Genomic DNA, 14,707 nt, shown 5'->3' on the forward strand with positions numbered 1-14,707 from the left:
CAGTAAAATAAATATTTCAATAAAAACGTAAAATTAGCTATTTTAATGACTACAGCTGTTGTGTTTTTCAGCAACAACAACTGCAGCGACCGAACTCCCAGTCCACGGCTGTGCCTCACCAAACACATGCTCCTCTGCTCTGACCACACTGCTGCCCCAACTGTCCAATTATGAATCTGTGACTGGACCAAACTCCTGCTGTGATAATGATGAATGTAACATTCGACCAACAACTGTACCACCCACAACAACAACAGCTCCTCCAACTAGAACTACACCTGCTCCAACTACGACTACTCCTGCCCCAACGACAACTACACCTGCTCCAACTACGACTACTCCTGCCCCAACAACAACTACTCCTGTCCCAACTACAACCACTCCCGCTCCGACTACAACTACTCCCGCTCCAACTACAACTACAACTACTCCTGAACCAACTACAACCACTCCCGCCCCAACTACAACTACACCTGCTCCGACTACAACAACTCCCGCCCCAACTACAACTACTCCTGGTCCAACTACAACTACTCCCGCTCCAACTACAACTACAACTACTCCCGCTCCAACTACAACTACAACTACTCCTGAACCAACTACAACTACTCCTGACCCAACTACAACCACTCCCGCCCCAACTACAACTACACCTGCTCAGACTACAACCACTCCCGCCCCAACTACAACCACTCCTGCCACAACTACAACCACTCCTGCCACAAATACAACCACTCCTGCCCCAACTACAACTACTCCTGCCCCAAGTACAACCACTCCCGCCCCAACAACTACTCCTGCCCAAACTACAACAACTACTCCTGCCCCAAGTACAACCACTCCCGCCCCAACAACTACTCCTGCCCAAACTACAACAACTACTCCTGCCCCAAGTACAACCACTCCCGCCCCAACAACTACTCCTGCCCAAACTACAACAACTACTCCTGCCCAAAGTACAACTACTCCCGCTCCAACTACAACTACTCCCGCTCCAACTACAACTACTCCTGAACCAACTACAACCACTCCCGCCCCAACAACCACTCCAGCCCAAACTACAACAACTACTCCTGCCCCAAGTACAACTACTCCCGCTCCAACTACAACTACTCCTGCTCCAACTACCACTACTCCTGTCCCAACTACAACCACTCCCTCCCCAACAACTACTCCTGCCCAAACTACAACAACTACTCCTGCCCCAAGTACAACTACTCCCGCTCCAACTACAACTACTTCTGTCCCAACTACAACTACTGCTGTCCCAACTACAACTACTCCTGCCCCAAGTACAACTACTCCTGAACCAACTACAACTTCTCCTGTCCCAACTACAACCACTCCCGCCCCAACAACTACTCCTGCCCAAACTACAACTACAACCACTCCTGTCCCAACTACAACTACTCCTGCTCAGACTACAACCACTCCCGCCCCAACTACAACCACTCCTGCCACAACTACAACCACTCCTGCCACAAATACAACCACTCCTGCCCCAACTACAACTACTCCTGCCCCAACTACAACCAGTCCCACCCCAACTACAACTACTTCTGTCCCAACTACAACTACTGCTGTCCCAACTACAACTACTCCTGCCCCAAGTACAACTACTCCTGAACCAACTACAACTTCTCCTGTCCCAACTACAACCACTCCCGCCCCAACAACTACTCCTGCCCAAACTACAACTACAACCACTCCTGTCCCAACTACAACTACTCCTGCTCAGACTACAACCACTCCCGCCCCAACTACAACCACTCCTGCCACAACTACAACCACTCCTGCCACAAATACAACCACTCCTGCCCCAACTACAACTACTCCTGCCCCAAGTACAACCACTCCCGCCCCAACAACTACTCCTGCCCAAACTACAACAACTACTCCTGCCCCAAGTACAACCACTCCCGCCCCAACAACTACTCCTGCCCAAACTACAACAACTACTCCTGCCCCAAGTACAACCACTCCCGCCCCAACAACTACTCCTGCCCAAACTACAACAACTACTCCTGCCCAAAGTACAACTACTCCCGCTCCAACTACAACTACTCCCGCTCCAACTACAACTACTCCCGCTCCAACTACAACTACTCCTGAACCAACTACAACCACTCCCGCCCCAACAACCACTCCTGCCCAAACTACAACAACTACTCCTGCCCCAAGTACAACTACTCCCGCTCCAACTACAACTACTCCTGCTCCAACTACCACTACTCCTGTCCCAACTACAACCACTCCCTCCCCAACAACTACTCCTGCCCAAACTACAACAACTACTCCTGCCCAAACTACAACAACAACAACTACTCCTGCCCCAAGTACAACTACTCCTGCCCCAAGTACAACTACTCCCGCCCCAAGTACAACTACTTCTGTCCCAACTACAACCACTCCCGCCCCAACAACTACTCCTGCCCAAACTACAACTACAACCACTCCTGCCCCAACTACAACCACTCCCGCCCCAACTACAACCACTTCTGCCCCAACTACAACTACTCCTGCCCCAACTACAACCACTCCCACCCCAACTACAACCACTCCTGCCCCAACTACAACTACTCCTGCCCCAACTTCAACCAGTCCCACCCCAACTACAACCACTTCTGCCTCAACTACAACTACTCCCACCCCAACTACAACCACTCCTGCTCCAACTACAACTACAGATACACGTAATCCACTCAACTGCAATATTTGTTCAGACCCCAATGATCCAACATGTAGAAATTCAAATGCACAAACCTGTTCAGCAGCAGCCACTATGTGCTTTACAGCAACAATACAAAGTAAGATTTCATTACAAAATGTATTCATATTTTCTTTACATGAAATGACATAATTTGTTTTGTATAATTTACCAACTTTACTTCAATTTTAGTTAATCAAACTGGAACTGCTACTACCAAAATATTAAAGCAATGTGCAGAGTCCTCACTGTGTCCAACTGAAAGTGATCAGACATACTCCTTTAACACTGGAGCTGCTTCAGTGTTTGCAAGAGGAATCTGTTGTAAAGGGACAAACTGCAACAGAAATGCCCCAAATCGTGAGTACACTCAGTTTGTTAAAAAAGAAATAAGTTGAAAGACGATGAGTTTTAAATCAACATACATTGAATTTGTGGAATCACAGACATTAAAAAGGTTATTATGTATAAAGATGCATTGATGTACTGTTTTCTGTTGCAGTGCCGTCTCCCCCTGGACCTGGCACCCGGCGATGTCTGACCTGTCTGACAGGCCTATGCTCTACACCTATAACATGTAATGCACTGGAGACAGGGTGCTTCGGAACTACAGGTTTGTCTTAAATCAATGGAATACACTTGTTATTTATATTCACTTTTATTTGCTTATGATAATGAAAAAAACTTTAAAATTTTGACAGTACAAACTCAGTAAAATAAATATTTCAATAAAAACGTAAAATTAGCTATTTTAATGACTACAGCTGTTGTGTTTTTCAGCAACAACAACTGCAGCGACCGAACTCCCAGTCCACGGCTGTGCCTCACCAAACACATGCTCCTCTGCTCTGACCACACTGCTGCCCCAACTGTCCAATTATGAATCTGTGACTGGACCAAACTCCTGCTGTGATAATGATGAATGTAACATTCGACCAACAACTGTACCACCCACAACAACAACAGCTCCTCCAACTAGAACTACACCTGCTCCAACTACGACTACTCCTGCCCCAACGACAACTACACCTGCTCCAACTACGACTACTCCTGCCCCAACAACAACTACTCCTGTCCCAACTACAACCACTCCCGCTCCGACTACAACTACTCCCGCTCCAACTACAACTACAACTACTCCTGAACCAACTACAACCACTCCCGCCCCAACTACAACTACACCTGCTCCGACTACAACAACTCCCGCCCCAACTACAACTACTCCTGGTCCAACTACAACTACTCCCGCTCCAACTACAACTACAACTACTCCTGAACCAACTACAACTACTCCTGAACCAACTACAACCACTCCCGCCCCAACTACAACTACACCTGCTCAGACTACAACCACTCCCGCCCCAACTACAACCACTCCTGCCACAACTACAACCACTCCTGCCACAAATACAACCACTCCTGCCCCAACTACAACTACTCCTGCCCCAAGTACAACCACTCCCGCCCCAACAACTACTCCTGCCCAAACTACAACAACTACTCCTGCCCCAAGTACAACCACTCCCGCCCCAACAACTACTCCTGCCCAAACTACAACAACTACTCCTGCCCCAAGTACAACCACTCCCGCCCCAACAACTACTCCTGCCCAAACTACAACAACTACTCCTGCCCAAAGTACAACTACTCCCGCTCCAACTACAACTACTCCCGCTCCAACTACAACTACTCCTGAACCAACTACAACCACTCCCGCCCCAACAACCACTCCAGCCCAAACTACAACAACTACTCCTGCCCCAAGTACAACTACTCCCGCTCCAACTACAACTACTCCTGCTCCAACTACCACTACTCCTGTCCCAACTACAACCACTCCCTCCCCAACAACTACTCCTGCCCAAACTACAACAACTACTCCTGCCCCAAGTACAACTACTCCCGCTCCAACTACAACTACTTCTGTCCCAACTACAACTACTGCTGTCCCAACTACAACTACTCCTGCCCCAAGTACAACTACTCCTGAACCAACTACAACTTCTCCTGTCCCAACTACAACCACTCCCGCCCCAACAACTACTCCTGCCCAAACTACAACTACAACCACTCCTGTCCCAACTACAACTACTCCTGCTCAGACTACAACCACTCCCGCCCCAACTACAACCACTCCTGCCACAACTACAACCACTCCTGCCACAAATACAACCACTCCTGCCCCAACTACAACTACTCCTGCCCCAACTACAACCAGTCCCACCCCAACTACAACTACTTCTGTCCCAACTACAACTACTGCTGTCCCAACTACAACTACTCCTGCCCCAAGTACAACTACTCCTGAACCAACTACAACTTCTCCTGTCCCAACTACAACCACTCCCGCCCCAACAACTACTCCTGCCCAAACTACAACTACAACCACTCCTGTCCCAACTACAACTACACCTGCTCCAACTACGACTACTCCTGCCCCAACAACAACTACTCCTGTCCCAACTACAACCACTCCCGCTCCGACTACAACTACTCCCGCTCCAACTACAACTACAACTACTCCTGAACCAACTACAACCACTCCCGCCCCAACTACAACTACACCTGCTCCGACTACAACAACTCCCGCCCCAACTACAACTACTCCTGGTCCAACTACAACTACTCCCGCTCCAACTACAACTACAACTACTCCTGAACCAACTACAACTACTCCTGAACCAACTACAACCACTCCCGCCCCAACTACAACTACACCTGCTCAGACTACAACCACTCCCGCCCCAACTACAACCACTCCTGCCACAACTACAACCACTCCTGCCACAAATACAACCACTCCTGCCCCAACTACAACTACTCCTGCCCCAAGTACAACCACTCCCGCCCCAACAACTACTCCTGCCCAAACTACAACAACTACTCCTGCCCCAAGTACAACCACTCCCGCCCCAACAACTACTCCTGCCCAAACTACAACAACTACTCCTGCCCCAAGTACAACCACTCCCGCCCCAACAACTACTCCTGCCCAAACTACAACAACTACTCCTGCCCAAAGTACAACTACTCCCGCTCCAACTACAACTACTCCCGCTCCAACTACAACTACTCCTGAACCAACTACAACCACTCCCGCCCCAACAACCACTCCAGCCCAAACTACAACAACTACTCCTGCCCCAAGTACAACTACTCCCGCTCCAACTACAACTACTCCTGCTCCAACTACCACTACTCCTGTCCCAACTACAACCACTCCCTCCCCAACAACTACTCCTGCCCAAACTACAACAACTACTCCTGCCCCAAGTACAACTACTCCCGCTCCAACTACAACTACTTCTGTCCCAACTACAACTACTGCTGTCCCAACTACAACTACTCCTGCCCCAAGTACAACTACTCCTGAACCAACTACAACTTCTCCTGTCCCAACTACAACCACTCCCGCCCCAACAACTACTCCTGCCCAAACTACAACTACAACCACTCCTGTCCCAACTACAACTACTCCTGCTCAGACTACAACCACTCCCGCCCCAACTACAACCACTCCTGCCACAACTACAACCACTCCTGCCACAAATACAACCACTCCTGCCCCAACTACAACTACTCCTGCCCCAACTACAACCAGTCCCACCCCAACTACAACTACTTCTGTCCCAACTACAACTACTGCTGTCCCAACTACAACTACTCCTGCCCCAAGTACAACTACTCCTGAACCAACTACAACTTCTCCTGTCCCAACTACAACCACTCCCGCCCCAACAACTACTCCTGCCCAAACTACAACTACAACCACTCCCGCCCCAACTACAACTACTCCTGCTCAGACTACAACCACTCCCGCCCCAACTACAACCACTCCTGCCACAACTACAACCACTCCTGCCACAAATACAACCACTCCTGCCCCAACTACAACTACTCCTGCCCCAACTACAACCAGTCCCACCCCAACTACAACCACTTCTGCCTCAACTACAACTACTCCCACCCCAACTACAACCACTCCTGCTCCAACTACAACTACAGATACACGTAATCCACTCAACTGCAATATTTGTTCAGACCCCAATGATCCAACATGTAGAAATTCAAATGCACAAACCTGTTCAGCAGCAGCCACTATGTGCTTTACAGCAACAATACAAAGTAAGATTTCATTACAAAATGTATTCATATTTTCTTTACATGAAATGACATAATTTGTTTTGTATAATTTACCAACTTTACTTCAATTTTAGTTAATCAAACTGGAACTGCTACTACCAAAATATTAAAGCAATGTGCAGAGTCCTCACTGTGTCCAACTGAAAGTGATCAGACATACTCCTTTAACACTGGAGCTGCTTCAGTGTTTGCAAGAGGAATCTGTTGTAAAGGGACAAACTGCAACAGAAATGCCCCAAATCGTGAGTACACTCAGTTTGTTAAAAAAGAAATAAGTTGAAAGACGATGAGTTTTAAATCAACATACATTGAATTTGTGGAATCACAGACATTAAAAAGGTTATTATGTATAAAGATGCATTGATGTACTGTTTTCTGTTGCAGTGCCGTCTCCCCCTGGACCTGGCACCCGGCGATGTCTGACCTGTCTGACAGGCCTATGCTCTACACCTATAACATGTAATGCACTGGAGACAGGGTGCTTCGGAACTACAGGTTTGTCTTAAATCAATGGAATACACTTGTTATTTATATTCACTTTTATTTGCTTATGATAATGAAAAAAACTTTAAAATTTTGACAGTACAAACTCAGTAAAATAAATATTTCAATAAAAACGTAAAATTAGCTATTTTAATGACTACAGCTGTTGTGTTTTTCAGCAACAACAACTGCAGCGACCGAACTCCCAGTCCACGGCTGTGCCTCACCAAACACATGCTCCTCTGCTCTGACCACACTGCTGCCCCAACTGTCCAATTATGAATCTGTGACTGGACCAAACTCCTGCTGTGATAATGATGAATGTAACATTCGACCAACAACTGTACCACCCACAACAACAACAGCTCCTCCAACTAGAACTACACCTGCTCCAACTACGACTACTCCTGCCCCAACGACAACTACACCTGCTCCAACTACGACTACTCCTGCCCCAACAACAACTACTCCTGTCCCAACTACAACCACTCCCGCTCCGACTACAACTACTCCCGCTCCAACTACAACTACAACTACTCCTGAACCAACTACAACCACTCCCGCCCCAACTACAACTACACCTGCTCCGACTACAACAACTCCCGCCCCAACTACAACTACTCCTGGTCCAACTACAACTACTCCCGCTCCAACTACAACTACAACTACTCCTGAACCAACTACAACTACTCCTGAACCAACTACAACCACTCCCGCCCCAACTACAACTACACCTGCTCAGACTACAACCACTCCCGCCCCAACTACAACCACTCCTGCCACAACTACAACCACTCCTGCCACAAATACAACCACTCCTGCCCCAACTACAACTACTCCTGCCCCAAGTACAACCACTCCCGCCCCAACAACTACTCCTGCCCAAACTACAACAACTACTCCTGCCCCAAGTACAACCACTCCCGCCCCAACAACTACTCCTGCCCAAACTACAACAACTACTCCTGCCCCAAGTACAACCACTCCCGCCCCAACAACTACTCCTGCCCAAACTACAACAACTACTCCTGCCCAAAGTACAACTACTCCCGCTCCAACTACAACTACTCCCGCTCCAACTACAACTACTCCCGCTCCAACTACAACTACTCCTGAACCAACTACAACCACTCCCGCCCCAACAACCACTCCTGCCCAAACTACAACAACTACTCCTGCCCCAAGTACAACTACTCCCGCTCCAACTACAACTACTCCTGCTCCAACTACCACTACTCCTGTCCCAACTACAACCACTCCCTCCCCAACAACTACTCCTGCCCAAACTACAACAACTACTCCTGCCCCAAGTACAACTACTCCCGCTCCAACTACAACTACTTCTGTCCCAACTACAACTACTGCTGTCCCAACTACAACTACTCCTGTCCCAAGTACAACTACTCCTGAACCAACTACAACTTCTCCTGTCCCAACTACAACCACTCCCGCCCCAACAACTACTCCTGCCCAAACTACAACTACAACCACTCCTGTCCCAACTACAACTACTCCTGCTCAGACTACAACCACTCCCGCCCCAACTACAACCACTCCTGCCACAACTACAACCACTCCTGCCACAAATACAACCACTCCTGCCCCAACTACAACTACTCCTGCCCCAACTACAACCAGTCCCACCCCAACTACAACCACTTCTGCCTCAACTACAACTACTCCCACCCCAACTACAACCACTCCTGCTCCAACTACAACTACAGATACACGTAATCCACTCAACTGCAATATTTGTTCAGACCCCAATGATCCAACATGTAGAAATTCAAATGCACAAACCTGTTCAGCAGCAGCCACTATGTGCTTTACAGCAACAATACAAAGTAAGATTTCATTACAAAATGTATTCATATTTTCTTTACATGAAATGACATAATTTGTTTTGTATAATTTACCAACTTTACTTCAATTTTAGTTAATCAAACTGGAACTGCTACTACCAAAATATTAAAGCAATGTGCAGAGTCCTCACTGTGTCCAACTGAAAGTGATCAGACATACTCCTTTAACACTGGAGCTGCTTCAGTGTTTGCAAGAGGAATCTGTTGTAAAGGGACAAACTGCAACAGAAATGCCCCAAATCGTGAGTACACTCAGTTTGTTAAAAAAGAAAAAAGTTGAAAGACGATGAGTTTTAAATCAACATACATTGAATTTGTGGAATCACAGACATTAAAAAGGTTATTATGTATAAAGATGCATTGATGTACTGTTTTCTGTTGCAGTGCCGTCTCCCCCTGGACCTGGCACCCGGCGATGTCTGACCTGTCTGACAGGCCTATGCTCTACACCTATAACATGTAATGCACTGGAGACAGGGTGCTTCGGAACTACAGGTTTGTCTTAAATCAATGGAATACACTTGTTATTTATATTCACTTTTATATGCTTATGATAATGAAAAAAACTTTAAAATTTTGACAGTACAAACTCAGTAAAATAAATATTTCAATAAAAACGTAAAATTAGCTATTTTAATGACTACAGCTGTTGTGTTTTTCAGCAACAACAACTGCAGCGACCGAACTCCCAGTCCACGGCTGTGCCTCACCAAACACATGCTCCTCTGCTCTGACCACACTGCTGCCCCAACTGTCCGATTATGAATCTGTGACTGGACCAAACTCCTGCTGTGATAATGATGAATGTAACATTCGACCAACAACTGTACCACCCACAACCACAACAGCTCCTCCAACTAGAACTACACCTGCTCCAACTACAACTACTCCTGCCCCAACAACAACTACTCCTGTCCCAACTACAACCACTCCCGCTCCGACTACAACTACTCCCGCTCCAACTACAACTACAACTACTCCTGAACCAACTACAACCACTCCCGCCCCAACTACAACTACACCTGCTCCGACTACAACAACTCCCGCCCCAACTACAACTACTCCTGGTCCAACTACAACTACTCCTGTTCCGACTACAAGTACAACTACTCCTGAACCAACTACAACCACTCCCGCCCCAACAACTACTCCTGCCCAAACTACAACATCAACTACTCCTGCCCCAACTACAACTACTCCCGCTCCAACTACAACTACTCCTGTTCCGACTACAAGTACAACTACTCCTGAACCAACTACAACCACTCCCGCCCCAACAACTACTCCTGCCCAAACTACAACAACAACTACTCCTGCCCCAAGTACAACTACTCCTGCCCCAAGTACAACTACTCCCGCCCCAAGTACAACTACTTCTGTCCCAACTACAACCACTCCCGCCCCAACAACTACTCCTGCCCAAACTACAACTACAACCACTCCTGCCCCAACTACAACTACACCTGCTCCGACTACAACAACTCCCGCCCCAACTACAACTACTCCTGGTCCAACTACAACTACTCCTGTTCCGACTACAAGTACAACTACTCCTGAACCAACTACAACCACTCTTGCCCCAACAACTACTCCTGCCCAAACTACAACATCAACTACTCCTGCCCCAACTACAACTACTCCCGCTCCAACTACAACTACTCCTGTTCCGACTACAAGTACAACTACTCCTGAACCAACTACAACCACTCCCGCCCCAACAACTACTCCTGCCCAAACTACAACAACAACTACTCCTGCCCCAAGTACAACTACTCCTGCCCTAAGTACAACTACTCCCGCCCCAAGTACAACTACTTCTGTCCCAACTACAACCACTCCCGCCCCAACAACTACTCCTGCCCAAACTACAACTACAACCACTCCTGCCCCAACAACTACTCCTGCCCAAACTACAACAACAACTACTCCTGAACCAACTACAACCACTCCCGCCCCAACAACTACTCCTGCCCAAACTACAACAACAACAACTACTCCTGCCCCAAGTACAACTACTCCTGCCCCAAGTACAACTACTCCCGCCCCAAGTACAACTACTTCTGTCCCAACTACAACCACTCCCGCCCCAACAACTACTCCTGCCCAAACTACAACTACAACCACTCCTGCCCCAACTACAACCACTCCCGCCCCAACTACAACCACTTCTGCCCCAACTACAACTACTCCTGCCCCAACTACAACCACTCCCACCCCAACTACAACCACTCCTGCCCCAACTACAACTACTCCTGCCCCAACTACAACCAGTCCCACCCCAACTACAACCACTTCTGCCTCAACTACAACTACTCCCACCCCAACTACAACCACTCCTGCTCCAACTACAACTACAGATACACGTAATCCACTCAACTGCAATATTTGTTCAGACCCCAATGATCCAACATGTAGAAATTCAAATGCACAAACCTGTTCAGCAGCAGCCACTATGTGCTTTACAGCAACAATACAAAGTAAGATTTCATTACAAAATGTATTCATATTTTCTTTACATGAAATGACATAATTTGTTTTGTATAATTTACCAACTTTACTTCAATTTTAGTTAATCAAACTGGAACTGCTACTACCAAAATATTAAAGCAATGTGCAGAGTCCTCACTGTGTCCAACTGAAAGTGATCAGACATACTCCTTTAACACTGGAGCTGCTTCAGTGTTTGCAAGAGGAATCTGTTGTAAAGGGACAAACTGCAACAGAAATGCCCCAAATCGTGAGTACACTCAGTTTGTTAAAAAAGAAATAAGTTGAAAGACGATGAGTTTTAAATCAACATACATTGAATTTGTGGAATCACAGACATTAAAAAGGTTATTATGTATAAAGATGCATTGATGTACTGTTTTCTGTTGCAGTGCCGTCTCCCCCTGGACCTGGCACCCGGCGATGTCTGACCTGTCTGACAGGCCTATGCTCTACACCTATAACATGTAATGCACTGGAGACAGGGTGCTTCGGAACTACAGGTTTGTCTTAAATCAATGGAATACACTTGTTATTTATATTCACTTTTATTTGCTTATGATAATGAAAAAAACTTTAAAATTTTGACAGTACAAACTCAGTAAAATAAATATTTCAATAAAAACGTAAAATTAGCTATTTTAATGACTACAGCTGTTGTGTTTTTCAGCAACAACAACTGCAGCGACCGAACTCCCAGTCCACGGCTGTGCCTCACCAAACACATGCTCCTCTGCTCTGACCACACTGCTGCCCCAACTGTCCGATTATGAATCTGTGACTGGACCAAACTCCTGCTGTGATAATGATGAATGTAACAATCGACCAACAACTGTACCACCCACAACAACAACAGCTCCTCCAACTAGAACTACACCTGCTCCAACTACAACTACTCCTGCCCCAACAACAACTACTCCTGTCCCAACTACAACCACTCCCGCTCCGACTACAACTACTCCCGCTCCAACTACAACTACTCCTGAACCAACTACAACCACTCCCGCCCCAACTACAACTACACCTGCTCCGACTACAACAACTCCCGCCCCAACTACAACTACTCCTGGTCCAACTACAACTACTCCCGCTCCAACTACAACTACAACTACTCCTGAACCAACTACAACTACTCCTGAACCAACTACAACCACTCCCGCCCCAACTACAACTACACCTGCTCAGACTACAACCACTCCCGCCCCAACTACAACCACTCCTGCCACAACTACAACCACTCCTGCCACAAATACAACCACTCCTGCCCCAACTACAACTACTCCTGCCCCAACTACAACCAGTCCCACCCCAACTACAACCACTTCTGCCTCAACTACAACTACTCCCACCCCAACTACAACTACTCCTGCCCCAAGTACAACCACTCCCGCCCCAACAACTACTCCTGCCCAAACTACAACAACTACTCCTGCCCCAAGTACAACCACTCCCGCCCCAACAACTACTCCTGCCCAAACTACAACAACTACTCCTGCCCCAAGTACAACCACTCCCGCCCCAACAACTACTCCTGCCCAAACTACAACAACTACTCCTGCCCAAAGTACAACTACTCCCGCTCCAACTACAACTACTCCCGCTCCAACTACAACTACTCCCGCTCCAACTACAACTACTCCTGAACCAACTACAACCACTCCCGCCCCAACAACCACTCCTGCCCAAACTACAACAACTACTCCTGCCCCAAGTACAACTACTCCCGCTCCAACTACAACTACTCCTGCTCCAACTACCACTACTCCTGTCCCAACTACAACCACTCCCTCCCCAACAACTACTCCTGCCCAAACTACAACAACTACTCCTGCCCCAAGTACAACTACTCCCGCTCCAACTACAACTACTTCTGTCCCAACTACAACTACTGCTGTCCCAACTACAACTACTCCTGCCCCAAGTACAACTACTCCTGAACCAACTACAACTTCTCCTGTCCCAACTACAACCACTCCCGCCCCAACAACTACTCCTGCCCAAACTACAACTACAACCACTCCTGTCCCAACTACAACTACTCCTGCTCAGACTACAACCACTCCCGCCCCAACTACAACCACTCCTGCCACAACTACAACCACTCCTGCCACAAATACAACCACTCCTGCCCCAACTACAACTACTCCTGCCCCAACTACAACCAGTCCCACCCCAACTACAACCACTTCTGCCTCAACTACAACTACTCCCGCCCCAACTACAACCACTCCTGCTCCAACTACAACTACAGATACACGTAATCCACTCAACTGCAATATTTGTTCAGACCCCAATGATCCAACATGTAGAAATTCAAATGCACAAACCTGTTCAGCAGCAGCCACTATGTGCTTTACAGCAACAATACAAAGTAAGATTTCATTACAAAATGTATTCATATTTTCTTTACATGAAATGACATAATTTGTTTTGTATAATTTACCAACTTTACTTCAATTTTAGTTAATCAAACTGGAACTGCTACTACCAAAATATTAAAGCAATGTGCAGAGTCCTCACTGTGTCCAACTGAAAGTGATCAGACATACTCCTTTAACACTGGAGCTGCTTCAGTGTTTGCAAGAGGAATCTGTTGTAAAGGGACAAACTGCAACAGAAATGCCCCAAATCGTGAGTACACTCAGTTTGTTAAAAAGGAAAAAAGTTGAAAGACGATGAGTTTTAAATCAACATACATTGAATTTGTGGAAGCACAGACATTAAAAAGGTTATTATGTATAAAGATGCATTGATGTACTGTTTTCTGTTGCAGTGCCGTCTCCCCCTGGACCTGGCACCCGGCGATGTCTGACCTGTCTGACAGGCCTATGCTCTACACCTATAACATGTAATGCACTGGAGACAGGGTGCTTCGGAACTACAGGTTTGTCTTAAATCAATGGAATACACTTGTTATTTATATTCACTTTTATATGCTTATGATAATGAAAAAAACTTTAAAATTTTGACAGTACAAACTCAGTAAAATAAATATTTCAATAAAAACGTAAAATTAGCTATTTTA

The 14,707-nt window shown here is 47.0% G+C and overlaps 1 protein-coding gene across 1 annotated transcript in view; it reads left to right on the top strand.

Moving 5' to 3' along the window:
• The window catches only part of LOC129457305 (mucin-19-like), a gene marked incomplete at its 5' end in the record, with an annotated part of 39,727 nt that overhangs the window by 3,580 nt on the left and 21,440 nt on the right, over positions 1 to 14,707 (top strand). Inside the window, 10 exons of the mRNA XM_055230703.1 lie at positions 72 to 2,693; positions 3,674 to 5,814; positions 5,857 to 6,832; positions 7,235 to 7,345; positions 7,513 to 8,673; positions 9,580 to 9,690; positions 9,858 to 11,672; positions 12,075 to 12,185; positions 12,353 to 13,876; positions 14,456 to 14,566. Coding sequence (XP_055086678.1) covers positions 72 to 2,693; positions 3,674 to 5,814; positions 5,857 to 6,832; positions 7,235 to 7,345; positions 7,513 to 8,673; positions 9,580 to 9,690; positions 9,858 to 11,672; positions 12,075 to 12,185; positions 12,353 to 13,876; positions 14,456 to 14,566 — 10,683 coding nt within the window. The remainder of the gene's footprint in view (positions 1 to 71; positions 2,694 to 3,673; positions 5,815 to 5,856; positions 6,833 to 7,234; positions 7,346 to 7,512; positions 8,674 to 9,579; positions 9,691 to 9,857; positions 11,673 to 12,074; positions 12,186 to 12,352; positions 13,877 to 14,455; positions 14,567 to 14,707) is intronic.

Source organism: Periophthalmus magnuspinnatus, chromosome 21 (assembly GCF_009829125.3).
Source record: "Periophthalmus magnuspinnatus isolate fPerMag1 chromosome 21, fPerMag1.2.pri, whole genome shotgun sequence".
In the NCBI taxonomy this organism is placed as follows: domain Eukaryota; kingdom Metazoa; phylum Chordata; class Actinopteri; order Gobiiformes; family Gobiidae; genus Periophthalmus; species Periophthalmus magnuspinnatus.